This window comes from Mya arenaria, chromosome 16, assembly GCF_026914265.1.
Source record: "Mya arenaria isolate MELC-2E11 chromosome 16, ASM2691426v1".
Classification (NCBI taxonomy): Eukaryota; Metazoa; Mollusca; class Bivalvia; order Myida; family Myidae; genus Mya; species Mya arenaria.
Window position 1 is genome coordinate 50,691,053 of NC_069137.1, and position 13,925 is coordinate 50,704,977.

At 34.1% G+C, this 13,925-nt stretch overlaps 1 protein-coding gene across 1 annotated transcript in view; it reads left to right on the forward strand.

The window, feature by feature from the left end:
• LOC128221770 (uncharacterized) overlaps positions 1–13,925 on the forward strand; it is a 97,025-nt gene that overhangs the window by 1,396 nt on the left and 81,704 nt on the right. Inside the window, exons 3-7 of the mRNA XM_052930372.1 lie at positions 1,990–2,025; positions 10,654–10,766; positions 12,161–12,217; positions 12,665–12,794; positions 13,323–13,439. Of these exons, the coding sequence (XP_052786332.1) occupies positions 1,990–2,025; positions 10,654–10,766; positions 12,161–12,217; positions 12,665–12,794; positions 13,323–13,439 (453 nt within the window). The remainder of the gene's footprint in view (positions 1–1,989; positions 2,026–10,653; positions 10,767–12,160; positions 12,218–12,664; positions 12,795–13,322; positions 13,440–13,925) is intronic.

Below are 13,925 nucleotides of genomic sequence, written 5' to 3' on the forward strand. Positions count from 1 at the left end.
GTTTCTCTAATCGTTCCAAGTTGGTGACCCGAACATAGTATTGGTCAAGATATGTGGACCCTTTCAACCCAAATATCTTTTACCCTAAGACTTTTCAACCCTAAAACTTTTCAACCCCTTTCTTAAAACGGATACATTTAAACCCTAAGACATTTCAACCCCTATTTTAGTATTAGGACTTGGGGCAGGACCTTTCAACCCCAAGTTTTTTTTTACCCTAAGACTTTTTAACCCCAAGACTTTTCAACCTCTTTCTCAAAACGGATAATCTAAACCCTAAGACTTTTCAACCCCTATCTTAGTATTAGGACTGGGGGCAGGACCTTTCACCCCCAAGACTTTTTAACCCCAAGACCTTTCAACCCCAGGGTTTTAACCCCTTTCTCAAAACGGAGACATTTTAACCCTTAGACTTTTCAACCCCTATCTTAGTATTAAGATTGGGAGCAGGACCTTTCAACCCCAAGACGTTTTAACCCCAAAGACCGTTCAACCCCAATGTTTTTCAACCCCTTTCTCAAAACGGAGACATTTTAACCCTTAGACTTTTCAACCCCTATCTTAGTATTAAGATTGGGAGCAGGACCTTTCAACCCCAATACGTTTTAACCCCAAAGACCGTTCAACCCCAAGGGTTTTCAACCCCTTTCTCAAAACGGAGACGTTTTAAGCCTTAGACTTTTCAACCCCTATCTTAGTATTAGGAATGGGGGCAGGACCTTTCAACCCCAAGACGTTTTAACCCCAAGACCTTTCAACCCCAAGGGTTTTCAACCCCTTTCTCAAAACGGAGACGTTTTAAGCCTTAGACCTTTCAACCTCTATCTTAGTTTTAAGACTGGGAGCAGGACCTTTCACCCCCAAGACGTTTTAACCCCAAATATCTTTCACCCCCAAGACTTTTTAACCCCAAGACCTTTTAACCCCAAGGTTTTTCAACCCCTTTCTCAAAACGGAGACATTTTAACCCTTAAACTTTTCAACCCCTATCTTAGTATTAAGACTGAGAGCAGGACTTTTCAACCCCAAGACGTTTTAACCCCAAGACCTTTCAACCCCAAGACTTTTCAACTGCAATTCTTTTTAACCCCTTTCTCAAAACGGAGACATTTCAACTATTAAACATTTCAAACCCCATCTGATTCAACCCCTTATTTTGAAGACTTTTCAACCCCTACCTGAAATATTTTGATTAACATATTGAAGACTTTTCAACCCCTATATTTAAGACATTTCGATCCCTTATTGTTTGTCAGATGTTATTTTTTATTGTTTTATCGCATAGCGCATGGGCAAATATGCCATGTTTCTTTTACTACACCATTTTATTTAAAACCAAGGGCAGTCTAAAACGCTTAAAAAGCCCCGCATTTGTTTCATTACCGGAGTTTGATGAGGCGATTAGTTTCATCAAACACTTCGACAAACCTGTTTCCAAAATAATGTTTTGACAGTGTTCCGTCAGACGGCCGTATCGTGAAAAGGTTTGTCGAAGTGTTTTGAGAAACTAAACTCTCAATTAAAATCTGGTAAAAGACCAAAGGCAGGGCTCCGTAAACGGCGTAGACTGCGCCATGTTTCATGGTGAAGAAATAGTATAGTTATCTTTGTTTTAAGTTGTTTTTTCAAATCAAAATATTGCCTTCTGACGTAGCATTCATGACGCAATTTATCACGTGGTATTCACACATTGAAGAATGTGCTAGAAAAGGTATTGAGTACTGGGACTGCCATTGCAGTATTATGAGAGGTAAATGTGTAACCAACGCATTCAATTCATATTGTGTCGTTATAGCCAGATGGTACCAATCGACATTAACCTTTAGAAGGTTTTGATACTTTCTGACTTTTAATACCCTACGAATTTAATAATAGTTAGAAATTGTTGAAATTGAGATTTAATTTTCATTCATATGAAAGCAACCAATTTGAAAAATAACTAATAAATTTTCGAATTTTTTTTTATTACAAATCGTTTCTTTTTTTCAGCAAATGATCAGCAAACGACGCGAGCTACCAGGGCAGGTATTGTTTTCACTTACTTACAAAAAAGCAAAATGATTATACCCTTACGCGATACTGCCAGAGCTCAGACTTACATATTTTCAGATTTACGGCCCATTGTAAACGTTCAAAAGTCATGACTCTAAAACTTCAAGCATCAATATATAATATCCATTGAAACATAGAACAAGCACATTAACAACGCCACTCATTTATTACTATTTGATTCTCTTGGTTAGACAACTGCTAAAGCACTATAGTCGAACCCCGTTGGCTCGAACACGCTTGGCTCGAAATCATCGTTTGCTCGAACTGGATGTGAAAGACCGATTTCAATAATCTGAAGCTAAGCATTTCCCTCTTGGTTCGAAGTTTCAAGACTTGATGTATTTTCGCGAGTCTCTGGGAGTTCGAGCCAACGGGGTTCGACTGTATAATTATGTATACCACAAAAAATGAAATGATTAATAAATGACAATATATTTTGACTAATATATTTCTAAAACCATAACTCATCTTATCATAAACTACTCGAATCACTATGAAATTTAAACACGATGACATTAAACTTAATATTATAATAAATATTTGTATCCATTTCACTACACCATTCGCGTTTTGATATGACAAAGCAATTTATCATCGCGAAATTTTACGGTAAACATACAACAGTCGAATCTCGTTGCCTCGAGGTTGGTCGAGCCAATGAAGAATTCGGGCCAACCAGGAATTCGAGCCTAGAGAGTTCGAGCCAATCGAATTCGAGCCATTGGGGCTCGACTGTTAAGTTAACTGTATAGAGGTTGTTTATGATACACGAGAGCCATGGAGCGAACGCAAGGGGCGTAACTAGGAAATTAGGAAACCCGGAGTTATACATCTGGCTAAACATGTGCGAATTGTTACTGGCAATATGTAAAACAACATCATGTGTATTTTGAATTATAGCTAAAATTAACTTGTCTAAATGATGTCACCGCAATAATACCAGTATCGCCTGCATTTTTTCTTCGAACAAACACACTAGCTCAAAATAAATTTTATAGCTTTATTATAACATGTTGACCAGCAACAGTGTAAAAGCAGAATAATAAGGAAACGATTTGTGAAAACGATGAGCATACATTTTTCAGAAACGACTACACATGAACACCGTATTTTTTTTGCGATTGTGAATGCTTAAAGTGTAAAATAATATGTTCCAATGGTAGAATACAAAAGGCACACACTGATAAGTAAAACTTGATATTTAACTATGTCGTATTCGATATTGAAATTTACATTGAAAAAAATATTAATATGTTGTTTTCAGTTCATTTAAACCCCCCAAATATTTTGACTTCTGAAGTTAAAAGAGCATTCCAAGTGTTAAGATAGAAATTATTGGAGGAAAATGATAAAAAAATATTGAAATTAATGTGAAAATGAGTTAAAGGTTTCGAAAGCAAGTTTTAAAAACGGCAACAAAAAACAATAGGGTATCAGTTCATTTTAATGCAAAGCAAATCAGCCAGAATCTTTTTGATTAATGCGGAAATGAGTTAAAGATTTCGGAAGCAAGTTTTTAAAACAACAAAAAACAGTAGGCTATCAGTTCATTTAATTGCAATGCAAATCAACCAGAAAACATTTTGGAGAGTGGAAAAAATCTCAGTCGGAATATGCTGATTCATTGATTTCTTGTTGATCCTGTTCATCTGGTATATCAGGCATATCGGGTGCATCGGGTGTTTCCGTAACTTCAGCCACTGCGATTTGATTGGTTGATTGTGTTTGTCGCCCCGATGTTGCATGACTTATATCGGGTGCATCGGGTGTTTCCGTAACTTCAGTTACTGCGATTTGATTGGTTGATGGTGTGTGTCGTCCTGATGTTGCATGAATTTTGTCTCCAGTAGCGGTTTTCATTTCTCCTGAACTCGCATACGCAACCAAGTTTGACTTTTTGTTGGCAACTGTTGATTTCTTTGGTGATTTCGTTGACGATTTTGATATACCGTTTGCAGATCTTACAGATGAAAGGGAAGACGTCCGTGTCCAAATAGGGCTTAATGTTGATGAAAGTGGCGTTTGTAATGTTAGTGATATTAATGATACTGGTTTTGTTGATGTGAATTTTGATGGTAAGGATGACAATTTTAATGGTGAATGTGTCCCTTCTAATGTAGATTGTACTGATGCTGCTTTTAGTGAATGTCTAGCTCCTAATGTAGATGGTACCGATGCTGCTTTTGATGATGGAAAATTTGCTGTTGCTGCTGGAGTTGAAGCTGATAATGATAATGATGATGATGATTGGGATGATCCGATTGGCAACGAGTCTTTCAAGGTCCGAGTTGAAGCTATGTTCGTGTTCATTGCGCTTTTTGTTGCTGGTTTCAAATATGATTCTGCTTTTACACTGTTACTGTTAACAAGACTATCGCTGACGACGTGTCCGAGGTTTGACACTGCGTCAGGCACAGCATACACATTCTTCAATTGATTTATTGTTGATGGACTTTCTACGCTGGCAATTGGTTTGATCGTAGATGGAACTAAGGCATTGATATCAGATCCAGCTGATTTGAATGAATTATGAATTAAGTCGGGTTTTACAAACACAGCTGATGATTTTTCATCCTTCATAGTAAATCCTTTCAGAACGTCAAGGATTGGAGAGTTTCGTGTACCTGTGTTGGTTCTTGTAATTGTTATGTCTGTTTTTTGTCCATTCCTTTTAATGTTGATGTTTCCATTTTTCATAGAATGTTTCAAATTGATCTTATCAAATCGAGAACCTCGAACAGTCAATCTATGCTGACGGGCCTTTGCGTCTATAACAAGGTTCAAATTCAACTTTCTCCTTGGCCGTTTAAAAGCATTTGCTTTAACCAACATGTTGGAATGAATTTGGTTCGAATTGTGTCCGCGACTTTTAAATTGTTGGATTCCAATTTGAGCACTTATAAATTTGTCATTGATGGTATTTCCAAACGAAGATTGTTGTCTAGTATTATAACGGCTAACGGCTGGAACGATCATGTCTGAATTATGTCGGGATAGTGAGATATGTCTTTGGTGTTGATCAGGAATGTGTCGTTGATGTTGGAAGAATGGGCGTCTGATCTGAGTGGTTCTTCGCTGGTTCCAGTCATACTGAAAAATAAAGATTTTTTTTTATTGTATTATAAAGGATTAATTGCTTTTGTCTGTGTGTTCATGATATTATAAACGCATGAGTGCCAGCAGGCAGAGCGCGCTATAATTTTCATTCATGCAAACATATTAGTTAAATTTCGATTTTCTTTTAATTATAATTGTAAGGTTATTTACAATACAAAAGAAACAGCTGATTTCATGGGATAAAAACCTTTTTTCTTTGTATTTAGCCTATGTTAATGTTATGCATAATTACTAGAAGAACGCGAATCTGTTATACCGTCTGTCGGGAGCATTGTTGAACAACATTTGGGAATACAATCTTATGGAAAATGTTTCATATAAGTTTTATTTGCTGTTGATGACAGCTTTGACATTTGTTTTAATTAACTGATTTTGACATCAATGCCTTCATTAAATTCAGTCATATAAGAGACCTAAAAAAAAATCTGAATTGAAAACTGCCGAAAAACTCTTAAAGGGTTATTATGCTTTTAGCCATACAATTTTAATTTTCGAATGTTAATATGAAAAACAGTGATCTGATATCTTGTCAGTAGTCTTATATCACTGGCATCTGACAATGATGCAACTTTTTGCTCATTCCCAGACATTTTTTTTTTAGATCACGTGGTTATTTTAATTTAGCAGTTTACCCCGATGACTTGACTCTTAAAAATCTTAATTCTATAACCAATAATACACTTCACTGGCAATTAAATTAAACCCAATTATACAAAATACACGTTAAAAGTCTACAATGAATTATTATTATTATTATTATTACTACTATCATTATTATTATTATTATCATTATTATTATTATTATTATTATTATTATTATTATTATTATTATTATTATTATTATTATTATTATTATTATTTCGGCATTCAACTGATGTTGATGTCGATTGAAAATGATCGAGGTGTTCCGAATGGTTATGTAGGGGACAATTAAGTTGAGTAAATAACAACAGTTCGTTAACATTCGGGTGAAAATATAACATTGCTTTATTTTAACAAGAATACTAAGAATTAAATCAAATATTTTCATGTTCATGTTTATATATTTATCAAAAAAATATATTGTCAGTTAAATATTAAACTCATGAGCTAGTAAGTAAAAACAAACGGTTATTCCAAAATGGTTTAATAACTAATACAGTCTAAACCCGTTGACTCGAACTCGCTTGGCTCGAATTCCTCATTGTGCCGAACAGAATGTATAGGACCGATTTCTTCATACTGAAGGTACGCATTCCCGCTTGGCTCGAACTTTTCGAGGCTCGAGGTATTTTCGTCGATCTCTGTGAGTTCGAGTCATCGAGGTTCGACTGTACTACATAATTATTAATTCTATTTATCATTTTGCCTTATTTCAATAAGCTAATCAAATCAAACAGTAATACATACCAAGTTCCGTCCATTAACCCCGCTTGCTATTGTGAAGACTATTACAACTACATTTACAAAACGTCCAGCTTGTAAATATTCCATGTTTTTTTTATCGTTTCGAATCTTTTAATTTCTAAAAAAACAGTAACAAGTTGCAAATGTTTTTATTTCGATAATGGTTAACTTTTTTGCAAGGATATAAAGTATTTCTCTTATTTTCTTCAGCGAAAATAATTGAACGAAAATGTATATTATGCGAAATTATCCTTACGAAAATTCTTCTCGAAATGAATAAATTTGTTTATTTTTATCATTTAATATAGAAAATGTCGCGTTGACGTTAAACACTGAAAAACGTCATAGTTGACGTTTGCGGTAGTTAAATTGATAATGACCGTATACTGCTTTGATTGTTTTATTATTTTTGACCAGTACAAATTGATTTTTAACATTTCACATTGACATTCCTTTAATCAGTTGTTCTAATTATTTGCCTAATTATGATAATGACAGTTAACCAATTAGCTTTGATTATATTATTGGATATGTATTTATTTTTACGGTTTTGTACCTGAATATCCAAAATTTGAACCTATACCGGTTTATTAATATGTCTGTTTAAAATAATTGTGACGTCAGAGTAAATAATATTTTAAGCAACGCTTCATATTAAAGAAACAAAAGCAATAAAATACTTTTAAAATATATATGCGTACAGAGAAGTGGCAAAAGAAAGTTAGGTTATCTATTGAAATTGAATAAAAAAGGTGATTAAAACAACAATTTAATCAGAAACAAACGCACATATAAAATTATTTTATATATTATCTTTTATTTAGAAGCGTTTTTGACTTCATACCCATGTTAAACGTTACCCGAACGAATATCATAGTGTCTCCTTTTAATGTAATACAGTCGAACCCCGTTGGCTCGAACTCCCAGGGACCGGTGAAAACACCTCGAGCCTCGGAATATTCGGGCCTAGCGGCACTGTTCACCATCAATATTATGAAATCGGTCCTTTCCATCTAGTTCGAGCCAATGAGGAATTCGAGCCAAGCGAGTTCGAACCAACGGGGTTCGACTGTATAACCAAAGAAATCGTTCGATTGTGCTAAAATTTGTAATATTTAATTTAAAAATGTTTTATTGCAGTTTATATTGTTTAAACCCAACCGACCTGTTTAACTTTGTAAAATAATGAAAACATATTTACACACTACTTTCAAAGGTTCGAAAATAGCATAAACGGCAGGTCATTAATATTTTTATATATTATTATTTTTATATTGTGACGGAAAATAGTCGAGAGGTAACTAGCCGTACTGCTAGATTTACAACGAAATCTTATTAGAGTCATCTCCGCCCTTCCTCTCGCTTTCTGAAAATAGCCAATAAAAAAAGCGAAAATAGTTTGCTAAAATGCCGCATATCTTCTTTATACCGCCATACATTTAGGTGTTAAATAAAAGAAACGCCATTCAAACCTTGAATATCGCGTGTTTTTTTTTCTCTAGACAGACTTATCATAAAAAGTTTATTTTGTGGATTTCAAGTAAAAAGACAATAGATTTTATGCAAAGTTCTACAAAATTGAAAGAAAAAAATGCGCAATTGTAAAAAACAAATGCCGCGTTTTTTCATGGACATTTTCAAAAGGCGAGGGGCAGGATAACGATTGCCGTTATAGCACTCCGTCATTCACAGTGGCACTATGCACTTAGCCCTCTTGCGCACAGTGGTCAGAAATTGGCTCATGGTGAGCATTCTTTGATAAGCATATAGAGAGCTGAATTTTCTACCTTCTGTACCCTGTGTGTAGGAGTGTTAGAGTGAAACCGAAATAACACAATTTTGAAACGCCTGAGTTGCAGTACTCACATTCACTTTCATTCAATGTTGGACAATGATCATCGCTCTGGTGTACGAGAATGTACTTCTCATTGTTAAAGTCCCAGTATGTTTAAGATGCATTAACTTATTGAAGTGTATTTAATGTATCCAGGTGACTTCTTTAAACATTTTGGACTCAAGGATGATATTGTTTTTAGAATCATGCAAGGAAACCGACAGTAATTTCTAAATTTAGCGCGCACAACTTCACTATGGATTTTTTTTATTTCACCCTGGTATTGCTTTATATAATATTGATTTTAAAATTTAAACATAGAAGTTATGAGTAAACAAAACATATCATACTTACTCTGTTATTTTAGTAAGATATTTTTATTGACATTTAAATTGTATTAGATCGAGGCAAAAATAAAGGCAATAGATTTTGGCTGATTGAATAGGCGATTTATCACTAAAAAAAACATTGCTACTTTTTCAATCCAAAATGCTTGTATCGCATTTAATTAAGCATTCGGAGCATAATTTTCTTTATGTGAAATTTCATTTAATAATATTCAGTTTTTCTCCAGTTATTGTGAAAAGGGAATGCGGCTCTTTTAAAGGACAAAACAGGCAACTGCTATGTATTGTTTACAAATCCCTATGCCCCTCCCACGCATCTACCTCTTTATCATATGCGAGTGAGTAGTCGTTTGTATACCGAGGTATAGCCAATGCATTTGTTTTTAATAAAGCAGCGTATTACCCTCGGGGTTTCATTAATATATTGGTATATGGTTTACAACCATGGGTTGCCAATTATCAACCGAAAGCCGCAATGGTCAACAATGTCTTATTCTTTAATTTACATTTTATTTAATCATTTTGTCATTCATCAATGATTTGAACCGGTTTAAAAATGATGTTGTGGAACAATATAAGAGTCGATTAGCAGGTAGAAAGATAAACCATGAGGATCCACACGTTTGTTTTGATGGCATCAGCTATTAAAAATAACGACGCGTAGTTTGAAATTAAAAAAGCAAACTTTGTCTCACGTGTATTTGGAATAAGACGGCAATATTTCCATTCTTAAAACATTTCTTGTTTTACATCGGCTGATTTTGACGTTTATTTTTATATGCGAGCACAGTTAGGGTCGATCAAGCCTAGGAGCAGTATCATAAGAATCTAGGCATGGATGACTGTAGCCATATTGCTGAAATACATTTTTACAACATTTCTTAGCAGAGTAAATTAAAGCAATATTTTTTACTTTAAAATCTTACGTCAGCGCGTACAAAGCAGGGACATTATTTCAACGACCTCGATTCCGAAATGACGCTACGTTTGCAGATAATTTGGCGAATTTTCTGGATAAATACAATCAAATATCATTTTATATCCTCTTAATGCTTTTACTAAAAAGGGACATTGTTCGTTTCGGTGTAAGATTGCAAAATATCTTACCATGTGAATATCTTATGTAAATATTTAATTCGTGGCTACACCACTCGTGAAATAAAGCTTTTGGTGTGCACTCAATAAAATACATTACGATCTTACACTAAAATATATTACGATCTTACACTAAAATATATTACGATCTTACACTAAAATATATTACGATCTTACACTAAAGTATATTACGATCTTACACTAAAATATATTACGATCTTACACTAAAATATATTACGATCTTACACTAAAGTATATTACGATCTTACACTAAAATATATTACGATCTTACACTAAAATATATTACGATCTTACACTGAAATATATTACGATCTTACACTAAAGTATATTACGATCTTACACTAAAATATATTACGATCTTACACTAAAGTATATTACGATCTTACACTAAAATATATTACGATATTACACTAAAATATATTACGATCATACACTAAAATATATTACGATCTTACATAAAATATATTACTATCTTACATAAATTATATTACATAAAATATATTACGATCTTACATAAAATATATTACGATCTTACATAAAATACATTACTATCTTACATAAATTACATTACATAAAATATATTACGATCTTACATAATATATATTACGATCTTACATAAATATATTACGATCTTGCACTAAAAAAATCCATATTCCTCTAAGTTTTTTAATTGTGATACTTGTCACGTGATATACGTGTTTGCAGTTATTACTACACGGCAAAGAAAAGAAACAGATGACTGTTTGGACTTTGTTGAACTTAAGCTAGTTACCTCTTGTCCACTTGTATTTTATATGTCAGGCACGACGGTAAGCCCTACGGTGAGCGGTCTGGGACCCTTATGCTACCAGTGTAGCCAGCACGACAAGCATGACGGCGAGTGCCTTCATCTCCAACAATGTAATCAGGGAGAGGTAAAGACAAGCTTGCCCCATCCTTTCTCCCCTACTCTCTCTATCAGCATACTTAATTATTCACTACATATGCCCACATCGGTACTTTTCCATGGCCACTTAACGCCAGCTCTACCACTTAACAGTGGCGCAAAGAAAATGAGCCGTCGAAAATTCCATGGTGCAGCTGTGCCTTGTGTTTATTTCTACACACTTGAATGTGATTTAAATTTTATTTGATAACTTTTCTAAACGGATATTTCTTTGAAAGTCGGAGAATGTGATACCGTGTATGAACAATTACAGTGAAGGCTGTCTACGATTTCGTTTCAATTCTGTGCGAACTGTAGAGCCAGGAGCTTTTCTCCCGAACGGGTCTTGTGCATATTTTGAAATCTGCTAGCATTTTAAGTACACTGTTGCTTAGGAATAAGCCGTACGAACATTCTGGCGCATGCAAATATGACTGTAATGTTAATTAGTACTAAAATTACACCGGAACACCACACACCTAATAAGCACTTCTTACACACAGGTAATACGCACATACTAATAAAGTGTTGGAGCTGTTGCTTTAGTGGTTTTCTTTGGACCACCGTCAAGTGGTGAAGCTTGCGTTTAATGGTCGTGTATTCATACCATAGAGCGTTGATACAGAAATCGTTTGGAATAGTTCAATAAAACTGGTGTACAGATTCCTACCAATCTGATAAGAATCATATCCTCAATTATTCATATTCTTAACACGCGTTGCGCTAGGATATGAAGTCTAGACCTTTCCGTCGGACAATCAAAGACCGTCTTTTCCGCTCTGCTGAACATGAGTGATAAGTAAATTTTATCAGATATTCAACTTGGATTAAAGCGGTTCAGCTTTAAAGATTCAAGCAGACTTTTGAATGTAAGGCTGCACACCAGAAAATCGTTGGTTCGAGTTGTATCCAAACCACAAACCTTTGTCAATAATGTTGTGGGTTTGTTTCAAAATCATTAAACGAAACGTTTGTCGCCAATAATTCTACAGTATCTGTATTGCTTAGGTTGTGACTATATATTTTAAAGGTGAACAAAAACAGCAATATAACACTAACTTAATAATATCATACTGAATTTCGGCAGATCCTTACATATAAGGTCATGTTCAATTGAACGGTTATGTTTAGTTTGAATCAAAATTGTAACAGAAAAAAGGAGAGAAGATATATGCACAAAACTACGATCAACTAAACTAGCGGTTAACACTTTGTGGAAATAAATATGGTCCATGGTGGTACATAGCCATTTCATTGAAATTTGGATAAGACAAGGATAATCATACAATGTGTGAATATAAATTTAAACGAATTTTCTTCATATATGTATTTAAACATATATTTTGTTTCAATGATTCACTGTACTATTTTCGTGTATTTTAGGTGTGTGCTGTATTTAAAGATACCATTGGATTCTTCCACAAATGCATGGGAACAATGGTAAGTTAAAGAAGTGAAAAAGTACTTCCACATAAGAAAAACAGTTAGTTACCACACTATAGCTTTAAATGTAATTGTTATGGGAACTACTTTTATGCGCAGGGTATTTAGGTGTTGAAAAAAATGTTGCAATAGTTCTGTAGTATGCTTGCTAGATATTGAACATAAAGAACTAAATTAAAAATGTTGTTTTCTTTTAATTTTTTGTTTAGTCCTTCAAGCATGTGATGATAAATGTTAATTTCATTTCATTTGATATCGGAATTGTCTTCACCTCTTTAAACAGGGAATACAAGCGCATGTTATATCTACGTTGATATACCAGTATATATAAAGGATATGCTCAAAGGAGTTTAAGTCCTTAATAAAACATTAAGCAATACATTACTCTATTGCGTTAAACTCAAGTTTGCCGTGTATACTTTATGTGTGGTGTGTTTGCTTCAGGATTGTGTTTACACTGAGCTGACGGCTTCCAACGAGTGTTTTTACTGTTGCCGTGGTGACGGGTGTAACCAAGTGTGTCCCCAGTCTAGCTACATACCAACGACCACGCCCACTCCCGCAACCACCACAGGTACGACTTGTTACTTGTATAATCGTATGAGAAATAGATAAGCCGCAAGTTTGTTTATAGCGTTCTTGTTAACGATAAAATGTAGAAGTTGATGTAGCATTTTGATATCCTGGATTTGAATGAACTTTCGGACCATGTATAATACAATATATTCCTAAGATATGTCTAACACTCAGTTTTCATATGTTAATGGGGAAAATTGTTTTTTTAATGATGCAAAGATTGTTATACATTTGTATGTATTGATTTTAAATAAGATTGTTACTTTAATGTATTTCACTGAGTGAGTACAAAACACTTAAACATGTATCGTCACGAGGTGAATATTTTGCGATCTTACACTGAAACCAACATTTTATTTACATTGTTTTACTTTAAATACATTGGCAGAACAGTAAAATTCTTAAATTGTAATTTTACATTTTGAAACAGTGAGAAATCAATACTATTTCACTGACACATCACCGAAAGGCATATAATTCAATAAATTATGGCATTACTCTTATGAAACTTTTTTTACACGTACAGCACCATGCGTTGACACTGAGCCTAACTGCTTGTTCCTAAACGATTCATTCAACTTCTGCGCTGACATTCAGAAAGCCCGACAACACTGCCAGAGGTTCTGTAGCCTATGCTTGGCAGGTAATATGCCCTTTAATTTCCTCAGTTACTGGTGACGCTAATTGATGCATGCTTGCGGTGTTCGTGTCTGTGTATGTGCTGTTTATACGTTTGTATCTCTAGTTTTTAAATATTCCGGATAAGTGTCATTATTTAGTTGATTATAATTGAAAACACAATAATAAACCAATGCTATCTCATAAAATGGCATGGTTATTTAAAATATCAAGTTAAAAATGAATTATTATGTTTTTCGAAACACAATTTGATAATTGAAAAAAAAAACCCACAAAAAACGCTTTACGTATCTTAAAAAGGAAAACAAAAAAATCGTACGGGATTATCAATATCTTGATTATCAATTCGTGTTTTTGACAAAGGGAGTGGTTGATACTGTATATTAATTGAGAAGTCAGAACCTGTAGACTTTGATAACCAAAATACAGTTGAGTCCGATTAGCATTTCCTAATTTATGGTTATTGTTGTTATGATCAAACGCTTACATT